The sequence below is a fragment of the Pseudoliparis swirei genome, chromosome 19, assembly GCF_029220125.1.
Source record: "Pseudoliparis swirei isolate HS2019 ecotype Mariana Trench chromosome 19, NWPU_hadal_v1, whole genome shotgun sequence".
Lineage (NCBI taxonomy): Eukaryota > Metazoa > Chordata > Actinopteri > Perciformes > Liparidae > Pseudoliparis > Pseudoliparis swirei.
This window is the reverse complement of record NC_079406.1, coordinates 18,421,855-18,445,916: the sequence shown is the minus strand read 5'-3', so window position 1 is coordinate 18,445,916 and position 24,062 is coordinate 18,421,855. Positions and strand designations below refer to the sequence as shown.

General features: G+C 42.5%; 1 protein-coding gene across 7 annotated transcripts in view; it reads right to left on the bottom strand.

Moving 5' to 3' along the window:
- The window catches only part of atp11c (ATPase phospholipid transporting 11C), a 44,798-nt gene that overhangs the window by 7,329 nt on the left and 13,407 nt on the right, over nt 1–24,062 (bottom strand). For all 7 annotated transcript variants that reach the window (XM_056439157.1, XM_056439158.1, XM_056439155.1 and 4 more), the window contains exons 2-28: nt 21,190–21,309; nt 19,643–19,732; nt 14,795–14,875; nt 12,711–12,818; nt 11,769–11,897; nt 11,184–11,272; nt 10,577–10,627; nt 10,108–10,172; nt 9,942–10,023; nt 9,706–9,856; nt 9,009–9,206; nt 8,259–8,429; nt 6,915–7,114; nt 6,674–6,745; nt 6,504–6,577; nt 6,279–6,382; nt 5,931–6,112; nt 4,685–4,951; nt 4,372–4,549; nt 4,175–4,277; nt 3,810–3,955; nt 3,516–3,575; nt 2,626–2,753; nt 726–861; nt 572–637; nt 328–431; nt 57–207 (exon numbers count right to left, since the gene is read on the bottom strand). In XM_056439157.1, coding sequence (XP_056295132.1) covers nt 57–207; nt 328–431; nt 572–637; nt 726–861; nt 2,626–2,753; nt 3,516–3,575; nt 3,810–3,955; nt 4,175–4,277; nt 4,372–4,549; nt 4,685–4,951; nt 5,931–6,112; nt 6,279–6,382; nt 6,504–6,577; nt 6,674–6,745; nt 6,915–7,114; nt 8,259–8,429; nt 9,009–9,206; nt 9,706–9,856; nt 9,942–10,023; nt 10,108–10,172; nt 10,577–10,627; nt 11,184–11,272; nt 11,769–11,897; nt 12,711–12,818; nt 14,795–14,875; nt 19,643–19,732; nt 21,190–21,309 — 3,306 coding nt within the window. The remainder of the gene's footprint in view (nt 1–56; nt 208–327; nt 432–571; nt 638–725; nt 862–2,625; nt 2,754–3,515; nt 3,576–3,809; nt 3,956–4,174; nt 4,278–4,371; nt 4,550–4,684; nt 4,952–5,930; nt 6,113–6,278; nt 6,383–6,503; nt 6,578–6,673; nt 6,746–6,914; nt 7,115–8,258; nt 8,430–9,008; nt 9,207–9,705; nt 9,857–9,941; nt 10,024–10,107; nt 10,173–10,576; nt 10,628–11,183; nt 11,273–11,768; nt 11,898–12,710; nt 12,819–14,794; nt 14,876–19,642; nt 19,733–21,189; nt 21,310–24,062) is intronic.

The following is a 24,062-nucleotide window of genomic DNA, read 5'->3' as shown; positions in this document are numbered from 1 at the left end:
GGAAAGGAGGAGTGAGTGAAGTAGAGTGGGGAGGAGTGCATGTGTCTCAGCTCTACCTGTCGAGGCCCACGACGCTTGCGGAACACCACAAGCAGGATCTCTGGCAGGAGGCTGAGCAGGATGAGCAGGATGATGACCAGCCAGGCCGACACGGAGCTCAACATGTTGGCAAACACAAAGTACAAACGTTGCTGCTTCAGGAAAGGCCTGCAGGAGAGAGAACACTTTGGTTTACACTCACGGAAAGAGCAACGGGGATTGAAGAGAAAATAAAAAGGTCAGTTCGGATTGCAACGTAGGTTAACGTATGCCGAGCTGTTCCCTTACCATATTATTCCTCCCCAGAAGAAGCTGAAAAACACGTAGAAAAGGAGGGAGCCCCAGATGACAAAGTGGTTGATCCATGTCCAGTGCCGTGTGTCCAGAGCGAGCTAGAACAGCAGAGAAAAGTCACGAAATGCGTACGTTAAATATCCAACACACTTTGTCGGACAATATATCACCTCTCCTGTCAAACGGTCTCATGATACACCATTTTTATAAAATAATTAACAACGGGGGAGTGGTTTACCTTCAGTGTGACAGTGAAGACAAGGATGGTGAAGACAATTGTTCCGTATGACCAGTTGCCAAAAACCTAGATATAAATAAGGCAAATGAGCAATTGTACTTAGGAGACGATGCTTAATCAAATAATAGAATTATATGGGCAAATCATATCAAACCTGGCCGTTGTCCTGCAGTGCTGGGTTACTGAACAAAAATCTAACACCAAAGAAGAAGAGCAGGCCGTGGAAGACTCCAAGTAGAGTCCAGTAGAGGAACGGTCTCCACTGTAACATGCCATTCTTAGCAATATCTCTAAAGAAAGGCATGAAACAAAGATGAACAATTGTAAAGTCCTAATATTATAATATATAAGTCAGTCTCTTTCCATATGATCTAATGTATTAGTGTGTGAGGTATGTAAACGGCTCTCTCGAAACCAAAACTCATGTTTTTTATGTAGGATGTAATAAAAGTATTTGTTGAAGATGACTTGGAAAATCAATTTTGTGGATTACATAACAAGTCCCATATCTGATCAAAAGTGACAGCTATACAAACGATATATAAAGGGTATACATGCCCAATGAGTAGACACATCAGGGCCACCTATTTGTGTTCAAGAAACAGAAATAACTCACCAAAATATTACCAACATGTGAACCCCTTTTCAAAAAGTACTGTGTTCATTAAAGTAACATTATGTAACAATTGTACCTTATAATAACAGCTTGAAAAAAATTGTGCCGCTACAATGACTTTTATATGGCGATTTGCGGCTCCGCCATTGCCATCGGGGGTCTGTGGGGAAATAACTCCGCTATGTAGGATTCTGGAGCCGCCCGATCCGGAGCGGATGTACTTCGACCTGCTTTCTGGCAGTGATTACGCAATGTCATAAAGTGCCACTCCACGCTCGCAGCTACAGTATAAGGGTAGCTTTTTGGTGTTGTCAACAATATTGTATTCGATCACACGTACTCCACATTCAAACATTTAGAAAACAACGTATAGGCTGAAAACGCGATCGGTATTTCATCTAAACTAAATGTTGTCATTCTTTTGGTTATGTTGTAACAATTCGCCCTTAGCAACTCAATCAAGGGGAAAAGGTACAATATGCGAAAAAAAAAAGGGAATGGGCGGATCTGCGAGTTCTGGTGTTAACTCTCTGCTCAAATGGTCGTAAAACACAGTCGATATGCGGAAACCCAAATGTTATTATATTAAATCAAATTCAATGCATCTGCAAGCCCCCAAAATGAACACATACACTACAAACAATCAAACCCACTCAAAACGAAGTATAATCCCCGGATCCCGACAGTCCCCAAAGTCTTTGCAGTCCCCCAAAACAAAAGTAAATAACTGCACGCGCACACCCCCTCCCCCCTCCCCCCAAAAGCCGGCAAACAGCTGACCGACCAGGCGGAAACGTGGCGAGGCGCCGCGTTCAATCCCCGCGCTACTTCACCCTAGTCCGGTAGGTGCTGGGCCCAGTTCAGTGTTCCTGCGCAGTCTTCTATTAGTGATCCCGCCCGTTGGTATAAATCCAAAATAGAAGCAGTCGCCGGATTGCTGCCGTTCTGAGACTGCTCACAAGACCGCCGCCTGTCAGCGCGCTCCAAACAAAACAAAAAAACTTGCGTCGCCTCCCTCGTCACCTTTTATAACCCGTGACACGTACAAATAATAACAATAATAATAATTATAATTATAATACAGGACAACACATGATCCCAACTCAATACAAGTGTATGCGAGGCTGCATCTATCGTCACTGGGTATTTACGACACTGAAGTAAACGTTAAATACCTCAAAAACTGAAGGGGGCGCTAAAAGGGAAAAACTACATAATGGAGCATTAAATTGCCAATTTTGCATTTCGAGAATTAATCTATGGCATAATACAATAATTTATGGCTCCATGTTCTTTTATAATGCATCTTAACTTTAAAAAACTAAAACAAGGCCAAGACAAAATAAAGACTAACTTAATAATGTATATAAATATTGCTCCTCTTTCCTTCAAAGAAATGTTTGGCAACTGTGCAAGTGAGCAAAGGTTCCATGTTTACCTGTAGAGGGCAGCGTTGTCCAGCAGAACCTCAATGCAGACGTGCTGCTCCAGGAGACTGTAGGCCAGGATGGGCATAGAGGTGAAGCAGATGTTGTACATCGTCAGATAGGCCGCGTCATACAGGGGCTGGGGAGGAGGGGAGCAGGAGGGGGGACGGGTTGAGGAGGAGGAGGGGAAGAGCGGAGGGGGAGGAGGGGCGGGGAAGGAGAAGGGGGGTGGGGCAACTGGGGGTTAATAACATGGATAGGACCAAACGCAAACATACAATCATACTTAACCATACAGCGTGTCATATAGGCAAGCTTATATACATATATTAATGTACTTAAGAACATTTATGTCAGGGGTCCTGTGGCAAGAGTGAGAATAAAATATTCACCCTCACAAATTGAAATACCATATCTTAAAATGAAGATATCTATATTAATTAATGCACCAATTGACCTATTTCTATGTCAGGAGCATTTTTTTATATGAACACATCACCATAAAACATTTAAAACATACCTTTACTTCTAATTTATAACTAAACTTAATTTATCAAAGTGCTCCAAATTGCCATTAGGTCATGGAATAGTACCTGCATTTCTATAATGTATTATGACATTGTGTTTGAAATGCAGGCACACGTACATGCCACTATGATTACATCATATCCACATATGATGTACTACAGTGGCAGAGCATGACACATGTCTGTATTATATTATAACCGTGTTGTGTAGTCAGTAAACAACTCAATCAGCGCTCAGACATCCCATGGGCCAGAGAGGAAGGAGCAATCTGAGGAAAGAGTCTGGCATTCAGGAGGAGGTGTGGATTCAAGGGGTACCGCCTCCTTTCATAATCAGAACATCATTGAACCTCAAAGCCTCGCGACATACTCACTTGCTGGGAATAGCCACAGAAGAACTGGTACAAAAACTGAGGTAAGATGAAGCAGAGGTTCTGCAAAAAGAAAGAGAGAAGTCTCACACTGAAGGAGGGACATCACATGCATTCATAAGCTCCTATGTGCTTATAATGCCGGCACAATAAGTCAATACATTCACCGGAGTTGAACCAAGAAACTGTTTAAGTTTGAGTCAAATCTGTCACGAATGATTCTCAAATTAAGTTAGTGTCAGGGTTTGTTTGGGGAAATACAGGATTTGCTAAAATGTAAGTAAATGTTCATCTTACCTTGTAAAAGAAATATTGCACCAGGTGTGCAATGCGGACATAGTAGAGATGCCCATGAGCCAACAAAAGTTTCTTGAGGTGCTTGAGTTTGGGGATGGCATAATCACTGTTCCTCACTGCCTGCCGACCCTCCTTACCCTTAATACCTGGAACACCAACCACAGATATCACACGCCGTCAGGCTCATACTTTCATCACCGCTGTCCGGAAATACAACTAAAACTGAACCGTAGTAAACGCCGATCCTTCATTTTGCTACGGTGAAATTATTCTCATAATTAATTAATAAAACACCCAGAAAATGATTACATTATAAATTAAATATGTATTGATCTTTTTAATTTATTTGTGTTGAAATTCCTTACCAATGCCAACATGAGCTTCCAAAATCATGCTGACGTCATTGGCCCCATCTCCAATGGAGAGAGTGATCGGGCTGCCTTTAGAGTTCTTCACCATTTTAACAATCTAAAGGTGGAGCGAGACAGAAACTATCTCAAAGACCTGAAACCGAGTGTTCACTGTGAAACCATCATCAACGCCTTTAATAGATGGTTCTGACCTGAGCCTTCTGGAGAGGAGCCATGCGGCAGCAGAGCACAGAGGTGCAGTTTTGACAAATCTGCAGCAACAGGTTCTTGTAGCGACTCGAGTTGGATTCAGAGGAGGAGTTGAGCACCATCGACAGAGTGGCTCCGTCTATGATGAAGCCATAGTCATGGTTTGCTGAAGACCAGGTCCTACAAAAGAGAACAGGGAAATAGATTAAAGTTTGATCATCAGTAAGATTCAGATTGGTTAAAAGATCACCCGAATACACGAACAGAGGATCATAAAACGACCTCAATACAGAGCATGGAAGGCAAAGTACCAACCTGGTGACGCCCGATTTAGCCGGTGGTGCATCCTGTACAGTTTTCTTGTGGTATTCAAGCAAGAGCTCATGCAGTCGTTCCTCCCGCCTCTTCCCTCCATCCTCCAGAGTACGCACAGTAAGCTCCAACAGCTCCGTATTTCTCTGGAACAATCTACAAGCATAGCAGGTGGACTTTGCCGTCTCCATCTTGTCCCCCGTTAGGACCCAAACTTTAATACCGGCACCCTGCAGAGCCTCCATGGTCTCTGCTGCCTCCTCTTGAAGCCTGAGGGATAACAACAAAAGTAATGAGACAAGAGAAAGATTGTTTCACTAACTCGAAGAGCCAGACAAATGTCACCAGTTAAACAAAACCTTGGACATCAGGGTTCATTTATAGTTCTAGTGCAATGCATTACAGCAAAGGGAGACAACTTTTTGACTAAAAACAAACAAAGCAGCTGCTTTCACAAATCATATATAATCACTTAGAGATCGTGTAGCTCTTTAAATAAATAGTTATCTTTTAATATCCACCTCCTTTTCCTCCAATAATCTGAGAAGACAAGATTACACTCCGATGCAAGTGAATTAACCATTTCAACCACAAGATGGCGATGTGAGCTAATATTAAAAAGTTCAGAATGAAGGGGACTTTTGGCAGGTGAAATTAGATTAGCAAAGTCACACCAGTTCAAATACAAACAAGAAGCTGGTGACATGTGGCAAAAGGCACGAGGAAGAAATGCTAAAAGGTCATTACTGTAAAGTGTTGAGGTTGCATAAAAAGGCGATAACATTATAAAAAGGAGGAATCTGTTCATTTTACACCAAAGATGCAATTATAAAACAGCGAGTCAGAACAGGACGTTTATTGCTGGCATCTGCCAACGTTTGCCCTCCTGTCAATTTGAGGTGTTTTCTGAGATTAAGGCCCCCCTAAAATTCTTGGCACTGATCTTTAATGAGAGAGAGAGGGAGAGGAAGGACAACAGTCACATGCAAGATAACAAAAGACATCCTTCAACTGTTCAGGTCAGCAGGTTCATCTGTGGGAGCTGTCAGTTTCAAGTTTTTTTTTTTATTTATTGTTCCTTTTATTTATATATAATCGGTTCGTGAAATTCTTTATGTGCAAAACACCCGACAGCAGCAGAAAAAAAAAATAAGAATGAGAATAAACTATACAATATCCACACAAAAAAAAGAAGAAAGTATTAACAATATATATATAAATTGTCTGGTTAAGTCGTGTGAGCACCCACCGGTCCTCTACAGCAGTCGCTCCTATTAGACACATGCCAGTCTCCACTTGGTTGTAAACGGCCATGAGCTTCTCCTCTCTGTCCTGCAGAGCCAGCCGAGCTTCCCTCAAGCCGGCATCTGCCTGGGCGTACTCGTCTGCACCGAGATATTTGTAGGCCACACACAGTGTCCGGTAGCCCTCCTGAACAGTGACGCACACGGGACCCAGTGTTACGACAAGAACATAATCATCTGTCTTGACATCATTGTACTATTCCAATAAAACCTGCTTACCCTAGAACCATACAGTATATCATATACAATAGAAACTATTAGAATTTGAGAGGAAATGTTCTTATGTCACCTACCGTGGCATTACGCTCCACGTGCAGGCGTATCCTTTCAACCTCCTCCTGTCTGACGCGCGGAAATATGGAAGAGTCTGCTCCCTTACAGAAGAGCAATGTATCACCTGGACAGAGAAATACAAATTAAAAAAACATGAGACGCACAAACACACGGCGTGGTGATGGCTGAGGGCCAACATTAAATCATGGCCAAGGCCGTAAACTTGACAGTGATCTCAAGCTCACCTGATTTGGATCTGACTATTACACTCATGCGCCTTCTCACGGGGTCAAAGTTCAACACGTGAAGCAGTTCATACCTTTGGGAGGTACAAAATGGAAATAAAAACTGTCGTAAAAAAATGTTTTAAACACCAATAAAACTAAAACAGTTATTTGTGAAATTACCGACTTACATTTCAACATCATTGTTCCTGGTGAGAATTTTCATGTTCTTACTTTCCAGACCCAGAAATGTGAAGCCAAACCTGCAGATGGGGTCAAATCTCCTCAAATGAGCCAGAACCTCTATGAGCTGGATGCAATACCACGTACGATTTTCAAAATCCATTCTACGTTATTCGTATTCAAACCACATGCCTGCTCTTTGAACTCAATGTCAGTTCATCTCACGAGCCATAACAGCCCGCCTCTTACCTCATGGCACCCTTGACCAGAGCAACCTCATCAGGTGAAGAGGCGATAAAGCCCCGATGCTCCCGCGGTGGAGGGAGCACCTCTTCATCCAGCCCGAAGCCATCCACCTGGTCCCTTTGGCCTTGACCCTGCTCTGGAGACTCCTTCACCTGGACTGTGTGGCACAGGCACAGGGCACGCAGAAACAGCTCCTCCTTCTCCTGAGAACATAACATGTACATGGCTTAACAGTCAAATAAGATGCAGTAAAGTATGTAAAAACATATGTTTGAAATACAAAAAACATTATTAACGTTTACAAAATGTAACCTTTACAAACATAGAATATTCTCTATAATCATCAGTATGAAGTCCTTTAAAAACAGTCAACTTATATGGCACTTATACTATGAATGCATTAGATCATAATAATACTTTTAAACACGTGTTTAAAGATTTATAGATATGACCTCTATGGTAATGTTTTTAAGTGACTCAGCAACTACGTTCTTAATGGTCTTATTATGACATAAGTATGGGCAAGTAATTTTAAAATGTATTTTATACAAAACATTGCTGCTGCAGAAATAGTAGTCTTTTTAATGCATTTGTTGACTTTTTAGCATTCAAATTCCTCAAACCTGTATCTTTGTCTTTAATGTCAGATATAAGAATACAGATTTACCTTATTGTTTTAGATATTATTTTGTGACCAATTCGATTGAATAATTACACAACCTTAGAAATTGTCACCATATAACATCCGGTGGTCACAAATTAATGGATCTTTGTCTTTATACAAAAAGAGAAATGTCCTGCTTTCAAAAACATTTCATATGGAATAAAAAAAATTAGAAACACTTACTGTAAATACGGGAATTACACACGATTCTGCCTTTTTATTCTTCTGTTTTGACTACAATTCTACCTCTATTGTATATGTTTATATTTCCCTTGTGTATGTACTGCGGGTGAATGTTTTATATTAGCCATTTCAGATTTCTATCACACCCTCAAATGTACTTTATATTTATTTCATGCGATTTGCATGTATGTGCGTAAAACTAAAAGTATTAATTTACAGCCACAAATTGAGCCATAAACAGTAGCTGGAGTTTAGATAAAGCCATTAATTAACAACCATTTGCCTAAATTGAGTTCTTATCAACATGTTTGTGCAACAATCTGAAAAGTGTTATCAGTGTCAAGAGCAAAAAGCCACTTTGCTCCCCCTCCGCGAGGAGTGCTTGTGTTGACATATCAAGGCACCTATGAAGGGTCTTTCTGAGCAGCCAGCTATGTAATGGCCATATGTTACCGCATGTGTGACTTATACAACAGATGGAGGGACACCACAACACCCACCCTGCCAGCTTTCTCCTGCACTTTGTTCACAGGTCCATCTGTGACACAGAATCCATCCAAATCGGAGCTCGCGTCCCGGTACTTGTACTGGAAGCCATCGATGCAGCACTCGATGAACTCCATGTTGTTCTGAGTGAGGGTGCCCGTCTTGTCTGTGAAGACATACTCCACCTGCGGGCAATGTGATACAAATACATGACAGACTCTTGCAAACCAATAACGATTCAGTTTCCCATTTAACAAGTTCAAACAGTAAGATTAGGCTATTACTCACACAAAGAATTACACTGCATTGATTAGTTTAACTAAGCATCCCCTTTAATTGAAGTAATCATCTGGCAAACCGAGTGAGACTGATCTATGGCAGCACTGTTTGAGTTAGGTGCCATAAAAATAAGAGGAATCAGTGTAGCACGGCCAATCTAGTGTTATTATAAGCTGTTCATACTTTACAGTTGCACTGTACCAATGAGTCCAGGGATCATATTATTATGGACTCTACCTCATCTCGGTCTTCAAGTATGAAATGGAAAAATATACATATTTTTGTAACTCTGGTTGTGAACTATAAGGGTAAAGTAGAAGCTTTCTTTCATTTTGTAGCATTGAACATATGAGATTCGAGTGGTTTATCTGCTAACCTGTGTCCTTTACATTATGTAATAATGCGTGTGAGTTCACATCGATTAATTCCTCGATGCTACACCTTTCTGCCATTTGAATGTCGTTTCATTCTGACCATCACCTCACCTGTCCCAGCTCCTCATTGAGGTCTGAAGTGTTGACCAGGGCTCCCTCCTTGATTTCAGGATCAAAGAAGTCTTTGTCCCATGTGATGAAAAATGATCCCAAAAACTTTTGCATCTCAACCGTCACATACATGGATACCGGAATGATGAAGTTGAAGAGCACCATGAAGGACAGGAAGTCAGTGAACATCTTTAGGTACTGTTGGGAAAACAATGATAACACAGGCGAATATGTGAATGTAGATTACCTTCACTACATTGTGCATAACAGAGATCATGTGCTTCGGTGTTGAAAATCACAATGGTTGAACTTCATTGAGGGCTAGGGGAGAAGGTAATAAGCCAATAAAATGGACCGTGTCAAAATGTAGGTCTGCAGAGGCCATTTCACAGAGACTTTTAGTAGTGTGGTTCAGAAGAGTTTAGGGCTTGTAAAACACTATAATACAATGAAACTGTGACGACTCTCACAGGGTAAGTATTTAGCACATTCCACAGCCCTTCTAGGTACAGTGACATTTGCAATACACGTAGTACAGAGTACTGATCCAATGCTGCCAAGACTTATTAGCTATTCTTGTCCTAGTGGTATTTTGTGCACGTCTTGGTTTGAACTGTTGTGTTGTCTGTCAAACACTTAACTCAAGTTTATTTTTTCGACAACAAGGACAGGCAGCTTTGCAAAAACAAGCACTCACCAGATTGGTGTCCTTCTCTCTCTGATTTTTCTCATTGTACCAAGGCTCATCCTGTCCGGGCTTGCCCTGCCACACATACTTAAGTGTAGTGCACACTAGGGCCTTGCTCACCAATATGCAAAGGTAAACCAGAAGGAAGGCATTGATAGACCTGGAAAATTAAGTATTCTAGTTAATGAATACAAAATGTATGTCACATATTTTAAACTTGTTAACATCACTACCTCTAAACTTACTTCTCCACAGCAGAGCGTTTTTGAGACTTGCTCTGGTAGTTGAGCGCCATCTTTGTCTCCATGCCAGTGTAAATTGCAACACCTTGAGAAAGGAGAGGAAGAGGACAGATTGGCTTTCTAGTAAATCACTAAAGTATTGCAATAAAGTCAATATCAATTAACTCACCACAGATTCTCTGAGTGTTCTTTAAAGTTGCCCCTTTCAGCAGGAGGTTTTCTGGGCCCAAAGACCTGCACATCACATCAGTAGATCAAACAGTTACAGAAGCTGTGCAAACCACACACTCCTCTAGTCTCTAAATGGAAACCTGAAGGGAAGCTGGCCTCCACTCGAGAAATATGCAGTGACAATCCACAGTGTGACTGCAGTCTGGGTTTACACCAGTTCCAGTGTTCTTGAGAAGGACATTGACTTTGGGGTATATGGCCATTTCAAAGCAGTCAATGACAAATGCCTGTGGGAGTGCTTTAGAAGCCATGCCAGCCTGTTTTAATTTAAATGCTTGTCTTGAGATGAAGAATCAATAGAATAATGATTTGTTGGGAATACAAAAGGGATACAAAAGAGTGCTTAAGCAACTGTGTTTTGATCTCACTTAAAGTGGGCTGAGGTTTTTGTGCATGAGTTCTCTCACCTCACTGCCGGCTCCTGGTCGTTTTTATAGATGTGCAGACGGCCGACAAACCTGGAACAAAGTTGCACACATGTTGCTTATAACTCTGCGATCTGTTGATACCAAAATAGATTTAAATTTAGGACATTCAAATCTATGGAGAGTTAATTTCCTTGTAAGTGCTCAAGGTGCAGAGGTTTAGGAGTCAGTGGGGGTTAGCCAGCAGCATGCTGTCAGTTTTATTGACTATGAATAGCAAGAATTTGGCACCATGTCTTACTCCAACACTCTTCTGCTGTCTGACTGAATGACAATGTTGCTTCCCCTTGCCCAAAGGGGGAGCCCAAGGCTGTCTGTCGACCCAAGAGACAGTCCTACAAGAGGATAAGAGTCACCTCTATCCCAGGCAGACCAAAGAGTACTGGAGAAGCCAGGCCCACTATCGCCATTCCTAATATGTAAAGCACACCAAGGCTTGCCAAAAACCTCTCCACTTAAAATTATATGTGTTAATAGTAGAGTGGTTTAGCACATTTTCAACTGGCATTGAGTGAATCCATTGCTCGACAAACGCAAGCAACACATGCTCGTGGTGTAACTCTGTTGAGGCCACATGATGAGTTCTTACTTGTAAAGGTCAGGCTGTGGTTGTTCACACTCGATGGTGGCGTTGAGACATTCCAGATCCTTCTCTGTCTCTGGCACTGTGTAATGGGTCTGGACAAGTGGAAGAGGCAGAGAGACATAGAGAGAGACAGAGGAGTGAGCCTTGACTGGCTCAGGTCATGTTATCCTTTTTGCCCTCCCCAGCCCTCATATGTAGACGCCACAAAAAAATTGGATGACAGAAATTACCCGGAAACTGTCACTCACAACCACATATTTCTGAGGAACTGCACAAGAGAGAAACTTAAGACTTTCTTCAAAGCAAGGCTGATAAAAAAAATGTATAAACTTCAGCATCTTAGAAAAACAACTCGTTTCAACAGAGATTCAAATCCATATTAATTATCCAAATTAACAATAAACTTAAGATATAGATATGCTCTGCTATACCCACTTTGTATCCATCTCCTAATAAGCGACACATAAATACAAACATGACGTATACCTATAGCTAATATAGCAATGTTTAAGTGTATTCTTGACAACATTTTGAAGGAAATACTTCCAATATCTAGCCATATGTGGAAAGCAGAGCGGCCCATCTTACTTTATGGTTGGACTCTCCATCCAGACTTGCTGTGGTAACGAAACATGTGTCGTCATCTCGGCTTGACTGCAGCAGTATTAAATCACAGGGAAAAGTCACATCTTCTTCCACCTCCACAACATCTCCAACCTGATCAAAGAAACACAACCAAACACAACTTACAAGAGACCTTCACAGTTTGCTTTCTCCTTAGGCCCCAGAACAGTAGGATTTGGCACAGATGATAGAAGTTCACAGCTGTACCACTAGCAAGCAGGACTCCAAAATAAACATACAGACACAACTTTCCTTTCAACTTGTTGTGTATAATTTGTTAGCAGGTAAAGATATAGCATAAACATGAGCATCCATGAGTCTGACCACTGATCAATAGTCACACTCCATTCAGCTCTGGGTTGGTCAGCTAACATCTGACAAAAGTTGGCACTTTAGCTTGCTAAATGTTTATTTTAGCTGTAGTCCATTTAGCACTAGGAGCTAGCTAACGTTGAACTTGTGTGAGCTTCTGTGCAGGAAACAGCTGTACAAACGTTCAGACAAAGCAACAATGTTTTGACTTACAGCTGGATGTAGATTCTCAGTGGTGTCAGAAGCACGACACACACACACACACACACACACACACACACACACACACACACACACACACACACACACACACACACACACACACACACACACACACACACACACACACACACACACACACACACACACACACACACACACACACACACACACACACACACACACACACACACACAACCTGGATAAATTAATTACCATCACACCCATATTTGAACATCTAATCAGTTCAGCATGCAGAGCCTTTTCTCCCCTGTGCATATATTTCAGACAGTCATGACAAGCTGCCTGCAGCTTTTTACTGGTCATGTCTCTAAGGAAATATTTATTCCAGTGGATGTGGCTGCCGAAAGGTACCTTGATCTTCTCGCTCTCCTTCTGCACGCTCCGGCCTTGCTCCAGCACCGTCACTGGGTACTTATTCACCTCATTGTCAGCCTTGTGCCGCAGCCAGTCCTCGTAGCCCTACGTCAATATATCAAAATCAAGATTGAGTTATTTGTTTGATAAAACAAAAAAGTACAAACTTTTGTATCTTTATCTGAGCATGTACTGTCACACAATAAAGGTTTGACAGGACCTCTCACCAAGAGAAGAGGGTAAGAGACAAAGAAACGCATGTGCATACGATACAATATAATCTTACATTTAGTATTTCATCATAATGTGAAAAAGATTGCCTGCGGCAGCAGAAGGTCACCGTATTTCCAGCAGTGCATTGGAACAGTATGCCTTAAAATTATTACTGACTGGTAAAAAAAATATATATATATATATATATATTCCTGCTGCAGCAGTATAAGGCCCCCTCAAAATGTTAACCATGTGTATATGGTGTTTTTCTATAATACAAGACATATTTTAGTTTAGTTTAGTTTATTGGACATAAATACAATACATGAAACAAAAGGTCACGCATCATAAAAATATCAAGGATAGCACAAAAAGTCACAGACTTATTTCCGTTGTGGTCCTTGGTCTTGGCACAAAAAATACACACATTCACACATTACCAACCTACATCATAAAAAGCAATACAGTAATACACATAATACTACATTGACATACAAGTTTAATCATGGACTTTTTCTAGGAGCCATTTCCTAACGTTCCCCTTGAAACTAATTGGGTTCAGGCATTGTTTAATAAGCAGTCAACCCCATTGCCTATCGGCATATTGGTATTTTGAAAGCTAAATTTGACTATTTTCAAAACGTTTGCAGAGATTCATCTGAACAAGGGGGGGGACCAACACATCAAGGCCCGCAGGCGGTGGGGGACATGATATGCATCGAAACAGACATAAGACAATATGACTGATGTATGAGTGCTGAGCAGTTAAAGAACACTTCTTACATTGGACATCCAGGACAGAAACAGAGAGCTTTCTCTATCTCTCTTTACAACCACCGGAAACAAGCAGGCTAACAAACAAACCTAAGAAAATATTTTCTGTCCATCGACTTCCTGCGCTCTGCCACACCTACACACACACACACACCCTTTGCACAAATCAAATAGTAGCATCCATGATTACGAAACGTTGTAGTGCACATGAAAGGTAACATTTCAAATGGCATGCAGGTGACCAATATTGGTTAGTTTGTTTAAAATACAAGCTTTGAGAAAAAACGGATACGATTCTTTGAAATAATTATATTGGACTCAAAAGTGAGCCTGAACTTAAAGAAAGTGATCGAGAGATGGTGCAAAGAGGATAGGGAAAACAGAGTATGGGCCAAGGCAGCGCTCGAGCCAGAAAGCAGAATTACCAGGAAAGGTGGTCGGAGGAGAGAGAAAGTCTGGTTGAGTGATGCAGGGAAATGATGCCAGGTGGACGAGAGGGGAGAGGGGAGGCATTCCACGGATGGTCAGTTGAACTGTACAGTTCACCGATGCCTGACTAAGAGAGTCGGGCGGACGGCCTCGGTGTCCCACTTGAAGGCAGCCCAACACTATCATTGAGTCCCATGTGTTTTCATAAGGAAGCACACCCACGATTGTGCAATTCAAAGCCCCAGAAGTAGACAAACTAAAAAGCCTATGTTAGAACAATACATCTAAGGCGAGGAAATGGAAGCAACAGAGTTGAAGAAATAGACCCTGCCCTTGATTATTCACATCGCTGTATAGACGGATTCTCTCTCTCGGTTTGTTCATAGAGCTCATTTCATCTGCTCCTGATTCAGAATTCACCAGTAGAGAACATTAGCACAAAACCCAAGAAAGCATTAGTCACGTAGTTTATACAAAAATCACAGCAGGGAGTTATGAAGGCAGGGACTCATATTATTTGTAGGGGGGGAGCGAGGGAGAACAAGAGAGAGGGGGAGAGAGAGAGAGAGAATAATGCACTGAGGAACATTATGAGGAAATGACATAAAAGAAATAACAATAAAATGTATATTTTCAACACTTGGCATCATTAGAGAGTGTCTTACCTGCTTTATAGCAGTAACTGTAATCACAAAAAACAAGGGTAGGCCGCTGGTGACTGGGCTTGTGGGGGTGTCCACGATCACCTATTGAGAGGGGGAAACAATTTAAATTCAAGGAAATGCAACGTTAACACCTAACAATAAACATATGTCCTTCAAACTGAAAAGCTCATTAAATACCAGACATGAGTACAAAGCAACACTGTGTGTGTGTGTGTGCGTGCATGTGTGTGTGTGTGTGTGTTTATGGTATAGAGGCAGGGGCCAGCCCCGCTAAATGCAGGGTGTAGCCTGTTTCTGTGAGGAAATTCTACTATTCCTCAAATGTCTCCATCGGTAGGAAACAAATGAGACATTTACATGTTGCACTGGAGCGAGTGAGGTTCTGGACCAAAGAGCCTTTAATCAAGTGGGCCACGGGAAAAGTGCTAAATCTGCATGCATGCCAGCACGTCTGTGTATCTGCCAAGGCAAGAGAGAGGGCCAACTCAAAGCTTTGCTGGATTCACCTTAAATGCCCCAGCTGTGTGTGAGGGAATCCACCAGGAAGGCGCATGCTTCATTTATGTGTGTAATGTGAATAAGTGTGCAGCCAGTGATCAGGTAATCCCAAACGATCAGTTTATGAGCAGCGCCTGACCTCCCATCTTTAACCCCGTCGCACAAATGGCCTTGTGTATTTGTGTGTTCCTAGAATCTATCATGAGATGGATTTACTCATGCATTTCTGATCCTGCAGAATGCAGGCTGGTCTCCCCCCCGAGCCGGGGTGCGTACTCCAGCACGCACAGACACAACACATCCAGCTGGTTGGCATTCTAACCAGGAGCATTACAAGCTGTCACACAGAGATCCGTTGAAGGAAGAGCAGGAGATCCGTTTTGAAGCGGTATCTGGCAATTTACTCACCTGTGCGTGGACGAAGAATGGGAGAAAATAAAAAAACTGCCGGCCTCTCTGTAATCCCAGAGCCACATTCAGTACCCATATCTACTCATGCCACACACACACACAGGAAGTACAAAGCCGGTGAGCTACTATCCCACCCGAGCTTTACTGTGACGACAATCAACTGGAGGATCAATCAATTACAAAGCAGAGATGGACCATTTGAAGAAGTGCAGATTCAGAGGAGAGTCTGCATCATATAGTTGTAGAGGTTGGCGCTTTCAGGGAGACAGAAGCAAAAGTAATGATTCTGACGCAGTGGCCTCAGGTGTAGAGAGCCAGAGGTGAGAGTGCTCAACGCTTCAAAAGAACAGTGTGTGTACATGAGGACGGTAAATGGGGCTCTATGTTAAAGATGTATTACACCTTGCACATTGCTATTGGCTGTGTAGCGAGTGGAACATGGATTTCTTCAGCTTGGTCTGCCCCGGTCCTTTTAGCCCCTCTAGGTTCCTCATGACCCCTCCTAAGGACGGATGGGATGAATATTGGGAAAAAAGGTGATAGAGCACCTTTTTTTTTCCTCCCATGAGTGGATTGAAGGTTAGTTGATCACGGAGCGCAGAAAGGCGCCAGCAGGAAGGACTGAGGACGGCGCGTCCCTCTGATGCAGCAGCCAGATGGCCAAACCTGACAAAGGGTGACCACGGCACCGAAAGCTTCACAATGCCAACTTTCAGAATAAATGTTGCTTGATTTAGATTTATCTTTGGGGCTTTTATGACAATGTTGATGGCAACTGTACAATAGCGGACTATAAAAAGAAATAAATGACGGTGTCTTTTTAGTATCGGTTCATAAAGAGTGATTCTATAAAAAAATAATTTTAAATGCTTTATTTCCTCTCGCTAAAATACAGTGTGACATCAGACTTCCCAGCTTCACAGACATAACTGTATCAAGGACAGTCATCAATTTTGGAATAGGGTGAAAACTACTCTTTAATGCACCAATAGTATCATTGACGCATTGAAAATGCTGCAACAGCAACATCTTGAGAACTCAAACCTTCACGAAACCTTCAACAACTGAACTTGGGCCAAACAACACACACAATTCTCTCCCAGAGCTCGTCTCTTTCCGTTTATCTGCGCTGATTGACAACGATCCCCACCACTCTTCCAGATGGCCAAATACCTTTCCTCCTCTGCACCAAATGCAAAGCCAAAACATCTCAGCAATAGGAGTAAACCGTGTGATGCTGCTGGTCGGACATCAGAACGGAGCGGCTCAAAGCCCTTCATCCACACTGTGATATGTTCTCTTGTTTCTTTTATATATATATATATATATGCAATTCTTTTATCCATTGTTAACTTTTTATTAACGAACTGTTGTGTATTGTCAGCTACAGACTATAATTGATTGTAGTTTATTACTCCTGCACTTTGGCATGACCTTTTCCTCTAGGACATTCGGCCTGTACAGGGGGACAGACAATGGAAATCAGCCTTGCGGCTGTAATTGGGTGCATTGAGGTTAATATTTTAAGTGTTAATCAGTGTACATTGTCCTTCTCAAACAACAAACTTGAATCTGAGCCGGGAAGTGTGTCAGAGTGAGCGACGGACAGCAGGTCTCGGAGGTCCCAGGGCAGCGTTGTGGACCCTCGCGTCTTCCTACCCCTTTGCCCTTTTGATTCCCCCTCGCTTTCTCTCCCTCCTATTCTCTCTTGCTCCCTCATCTCAGTTTCTCTTACTCTTTCACTGCGCTCTATTCTCACTCGCTCGATCAAATTCAAGCGAAGACATGCAGGGCTATTTATAGCAGAGTAGGGCTTTTTTATCAGCCCGTGTCTATTTGTGGCACTGAGAAGTACAGAGGGCTTCCTGGCTGCTGACGTCAGCAGAGCGGCGCTGCAGAGAGATGGCTGGAATGAGAGGGAGAAAGGAAAAAAGAAGGACAGAAGGAGAACAAATGACAGGGAGAGACCAAAGGCGGCAGGGACAGACTTGGAGGATGCATGACATTTGGTTGTTGGTAGAGCATTTGCATGAAGGCTCTCGGGGGAAGTGAGAAGGTTTATTGCTATCTAAGAGACGTGGGGGCAAAATGAATGCACACGGAGTCTGTGTACCTGTTTCTCTCTCTGATATAACATAACAGCATGCTGCATGGGAAAAACTGAGTGGTTGGGCTAAGGAGCCCCTCAAGAGACTCTGGATTAGTGGAGAAACGCCAACCACGCTGCAGCTTGGGTAAACACCGTCAGCAAACCCAGGACACCCACTGAGTCATATATCCACACGCACATGCAAAGTAGTCACACACAAACACTGCACACTTTACACACTGATAATCTGTGCGTGTTTGAGAGAGGGATGCACACATGCTTGGTGGTTTACGCCCACATAAGTGTGCTGCATTCACTCACGATAATTTCACATATTAGCCCACAAAAATCCAGGACCGTTCGCTGAGGATCATCTGGAGTTAAACCAAACAAACTCGAAAATAAAGGCGTTTAACTGTAAATGCCGGTGGAAACAAGTGAACTTTCATTTTAGTGAACTCTAAAATTGGTCTGCTTTTGACTTGAATGATGGAATTACTTTGCGACAGCAGATATTTCTTAGTTTAGTACAGTGCTGGACCTCTGGGAGCAGTCACTGTGAGCTCATTCAGTCAGTATGCGACGAGATAGAGCAGATCCCTCCTGAACAGACCCAACGCCAGCACCTGTTTACACTAGAGGGCTGTTTGCCTCCATCGTTTGGCTTACTGCTAATGGGAGAGAGAGGTTAGTTTCCTTCTCCATGCATTAGAAATAGAGAGAGATGATAGAAGAGCAAGTGCAGATGCAAGCAACTGATCTTTTTTTTGGTTTCTTCCATACACAAACAACAACTGCTACACCCCAGAGAGGAGAGGAGAGGTCACTTGAGGTCAGCGCTCCTGGGCAGCTCTCAGTCAGCTACTCATGAGGAAATCACGATATACGCAACGCATGCAACAACGGCAAACCTCGAAATTTGAGATTGACCAAAGAAAATCTGGTAAAAAATATTTTGATTTTCTGATGCAAACATACACATGAATATGGAAAATTTGAGGAAAGCCAAAAACTATGCTATTTTTGATAGAGTGAACATTACAAAAATGTATTCAACTTTGTATTTATCTTTGCACCTTTCCATCTAATTCTAGAGGAATTCAGCATTGACATGTTGGATAAAAATACAATCTACATGCTCCAGAGTCCTGGTACTAATAGCCCATTAAAACTACATTAATTAATTAACACATCCCATAACAATACACTAAAATGGAAGAGTTGAGTTCCATACGGTTAGCTTACAATTTAAGATGGATACTTAGATAGACCTTTGTAACTATGTACTTATCAAATTAAAATGTATAAGTCTCGACACAAACTCGGTGGAATAATGTCTGTTCATGGCTCCGCATGAGTTCGTCTTTTTATCTAGATCCATTTTAGAATCACCCCCCTTAATTCACTAATGCCATTATTCATACAGTACCATGGAGTCATTTCCTTCTTCAGAAAATAGGTCTCAGAAGGCAAAGTAAACAGGAGAGTTGCACCGTGAAACCTGCCGAACACACTCCTCAGTCATGCCGTGCAGTTCACACGTCTAGAATCTCTTTCACACCTGCCATGCCCACATGCAGATGGACACACTTTCTAACACTCCTCACAAACACAACACACTGTGCAGGTCCAAGGAACACAGGTTGTGAAGCCAAGTTGGATGAGACACATTAACCCATTGAGATTGATCATCAGCAGGCCTTAACCTGCTTCAGAGGGTTGTGTGAAAAGGTATCACGCACGCACGTCACAGGCCTCTCCATACATCCACTTGTCACACAACATACAGACAGTATTCATAAAATTATTATTTTACAATGATAAACAAACTGACAACGTGGTGTCCTTACCTGCACCAGGAAAATGATAAGAAAGTAGAAATTGGCGATTCTTCTGAACTGTTCAAACAGGTTCTTTGGTATAAAGTTCCAAACTGTATACTGTGGGAGAAAAAGAGAAGGAAAATAAGCATGCGTGTAGGTCACTGATAAATACAGTTTGTGGATTTCTTCTTGCATAATGTTCCTATTCAGTCATGGCGTTGTTCGACAGAACTTAGGGAGGTTAACAAAAAGCTTGTCAAGGGGAGAGAGATTAGAGGCATTCAATATTCACAGACTCTTGCATATGTGCACCCTGTCTGAGCTGTGGAGGAGGAGAGGAAAGGCAACTTCAATAGCTTGGAGTCTCGGTTCTTTGTTCTGCTTAGAGAGAAGGCCCTTGGGGACCACAGGTATTCAATTGAATCAATTAGCGATTTATCTCCGTAATTTGGCACGCCTTGAATGCAGAGCCAATGAACTTATCATGTCGGAGACTATTCCGATGCGTTTTGTTCTTTCATAAGTGGTCACGACTGCCGATACCATCGGGAATGAAGCAACACTTTTATCTGCTTAAAACGCTGAGAGACGGCTCGACACTACCCTGCTGGGAACCTGGTGCCACAATCCAAAGTGCCGGGGTTGAAAAAGACAAGGGCATGTACTTAAACAGGCACTCGTGGGGAAACAGCATTAAGGCGCTGTTTATGAAAGGGAATGTCTGCATGGGGATAGCGTTGAAATGCAGCGGCAGCAGAATGGCCCATCTCATTTTGCCAGACAGAAAAGAGAGTGAAAGTAATGAGAAAAGGGGGGGGTGGCAGCAGTGAGGGTGGTGGTGGTGGTGGTGGTGCAGTGGCACAGGAGCAGGAGAGGAGAGGAGGAGGAGACTGGTCATTGTAAAAGCAACCGGATGATGGAGAGCAGAGGCATGGAGGAACATAAACACTACAGCCGGGGTAATTAAAGGCTGTTTACCCTGACATACTGGCAGAAGCCAGATGATTGGCCCATCCTCACTGGGACGCTCTGCACCACTATAAATCCCACTGCTGTCTTACTCTCACACCGCTTCCCTCTCCTTATCACTTTATTCATATCCATAAGCAAGCAAGTCAGCCAGCTCCAGCCTGAGCCTGCCGCTGAGGGCCGAGGGGTTGGATTGGGTGAAGGGGAGTGTGGTCTGTCAGAGCCCAGAGGGAAACAACCGAATTGCCCACCCTGCCAGTACATTAATAGCAGCCATGTATTTCACTGGCACACCCATTGCTCCCCTGACAAACACATCATCGCCTTCCGTTGGGAGCGAAGAGAAGCATGTGGAGAGGCAATGGGAGGAGAAATAAAGAAAAGGAAGACACAGGCATGCTCGGGACTGGTCAGGAGTTTATTCCACGTGTCAGATAAGAGAAGACAAATGCTTGAGGGCAGGTGAAACCGAATACACAGAGGAGCTGGGAGACAAACGGCGGTATATTAATTTCTTCCTGTGTAAGACAAGACTGGGGCGCCTTGGTGTGCGTGTGTGCATATGTATGTGTGTGTGTGTGTGTGTGTGTGTGTGTGTGTCCTACCTTGGAAGACACAATCCTGTTATCACAGAACTTGGGTGGGATGAAAGCCTCATTGGTAGAAGATGACCGATGACCAACATAGATAGTCCTGCTGTCTACTCTTCTCTCATCGCCGCCAAGCTAGAGGACGAAGCAGCAGAGGTGGGTAGACATAGGACGAGATTAAGAGGAAAAAGAGAAGGGAAAGAGAGGATATGTTAGCAATTCAAAGTACGTCTCTTCACTTCAACAGAGATTAGACATTAAATGAGCCCAGTTAAATCTAAAAATAAAAGTAAATGTGACCCACTATCTGCAACATGTCAAGGGAGGGATGGAGAATAAATAAACAACTTGTGTTATGATGCACTGATATATAAGGTGCAGCAGAGCCACAATGATCACAAAGAATTTGTTGTGGCCATAAAAAGTTGGATGAGGCCTAAATTCCACCAACAGGTATTAGGAGATTAGAATTGTTACAGTGGTGCAGCAAATCACAAAGACTTGAAAAGCACTCTACTGTTGAGCACAAGCCAATAACTCAGAGAGCGGCCAAAGAAAAGTATAACAGGGGTCAACGGGCCAAAATGGTGATTGTGGGAGGACTATAACTTAATTTCTTCCCTCCCGGGTGGTCACTCATCGATGGTAAACGAGTCATAAATGCAGACAGCCAGGAGAAAAATGCCGGGCTGTGATTTATTGGTTGAGCTGCCTTGTCGTGCTGCAGATGGCAGGGTGTTATGTGCACACACACACACACACACACACACACACAATGTCTGACAGGGGAAAGACTCAGGAACAGGGTCAGGAGCCAGAGACACGCTGGACTACCCTCAATATGAGGTGACCGGGGAAATTCCTTTTCTATAAAAAGGCATGTAAGGTGAATCGCAGACTACGACCAAAAAGCCAAGTTGAGGTCTCGACTTTCCCGGAGCTCTACCGGCGCTCGCCTTGCGTAAGTGTATAATAAGTGCTGAAGAAATTGTCGGGTAGTATTTTATTTAATATAAAATATTTGAAATCAGTTTGCTGCGCTGCTTGAAGCTGAGGGTTCATTCTTCTATGTGAAACAACCAGAGGATGAAACTACACATTCCTTCTTAAAGTATATACATTAACTTAAAACAATTTTTTTTTTTAAGTCATCAAGCACCATTAGTTTTTTAATAACTGTGGCGTGTTGGTTAGAGCGGTCACACTGTGACACATGTCTCCAACCCATCCGTCAACAGTGGCTTCAGGTAGATCAGTCATGACAGAACAATGCAGAGTGGAAGTAGAATTACAGTACATATACAGTTTGTCAAACTCGTGCATCACTACCATTAGGAGTCCCCGTCATGATACGGGATCTTTAATTAATTTGTTTAAAAGTACACATACATTTGTTTCTGTCCTGGGGAATGTGTGGCCCAGAAAACTGGTCGCACCATATTCTGTAAATGGCCTCAATATCTATTCCTGGCATTCCACACTGAAGGAATCCTGAGGCTTTGGGTGGACAGGCACTAGGGCTGCAGGATCATGAGAGCAAAGCCAGTATACCAGATCCACTATATTTGCTTTCACCTCATCTTTTTTTCTTCTTTTTTTGTCAAGCATGTTCCTTATCAAACCATGCATGAAGAATATTCCCACCTCTTTCAAGTGTAACGTTTTTACAAAACTATAATATTTGCCTCTGATCTTCCAATATGACCTCAAGATTCCTCGAAAATGGAAATGATCTTTTACAGATATCTGTGACGCCCGACTGATTTCAAATCACTGTGGTCCATGAAATGTCGATAACATGTCCTAAGCAACGCCACATTGGTTAATAAGAGTTTAATCTGCAGCCGTTACTCATGCAATAAGAAACTATGTTTTCAAAAGCCTTACACACTTTTTTACTCTGACTTACACCTACGAAATGGGTAAACACTTCACATTTTTTAAACAAGCTTGTCTGCCTGTAAACAAGCTGCATCCTCGAATGTGCGTATTCAACTTTTCCTCTTGTTCCAGTGCCACGGTTTAAATTAGGCTGGGAAAATGGGACACGGCTTCCAACGATGCTTCTAAATCACAAGAGGCAACTTGAAGATGGGGGGTTTTCTGTCAAGTTCATGCATGCTTCGTGAACGATTACAGAATACTTTGAGTGGACGTTTGTACCAACACTCATTAGTTATATTTCAGATGGTTATTGTTTATGTGAATGGTTGATGACGACACTAATTAACTTGATGTATTAATTAAATCAATTATTAAATTAATTGACAAACTGAGTAAATGAGCCTGTGCATGTTCCAAACTGCCCAGGCTTTTTCCCTCTAATTACATGACATTAATGTTGCATTAAAGTTGTGCTCTCAGCTCAAATACAAGTTATTTAGCTATTACTGTGCCTGTAAATGTTAAAGTTATGCAGGCAGGGAATCGGCTTCATTTAATACAAAGGCCAGCAACAGGTGGGTTAAGGAGACAGATTACCATGAACATCTGATCCTGGACAAGACCCAGGGAATGTATAAATTGTGGCCACCTGGACAGCGAGCTGCCCAAAGTCTGTTGCTGACAAGAGGGGAGACCTCACTTGTAAGCCTAATATATGCATGCGGGTCCAAAAAGAACTGCAGACATAACTCCATGTATGCAATAATTTGCTTTTCATCAGCAGTCAAATAAAGCAAAATAAAAAAGGTAAAATTCATCGTCTTAATTTCAGAAATATTCCCCATCAGCTGTCCAGATCAAACTAGAGAGGAGAACCAAAAGGCTTATATAATGCTGCCTTTATGCATGAGCAGACATGTTCACACCTCAGTGTGGCTGTCAAATCTACCATCCCCTGCCCGCTCGGTACACACCGACAGTAATACAGCAGGACCAGACGGACC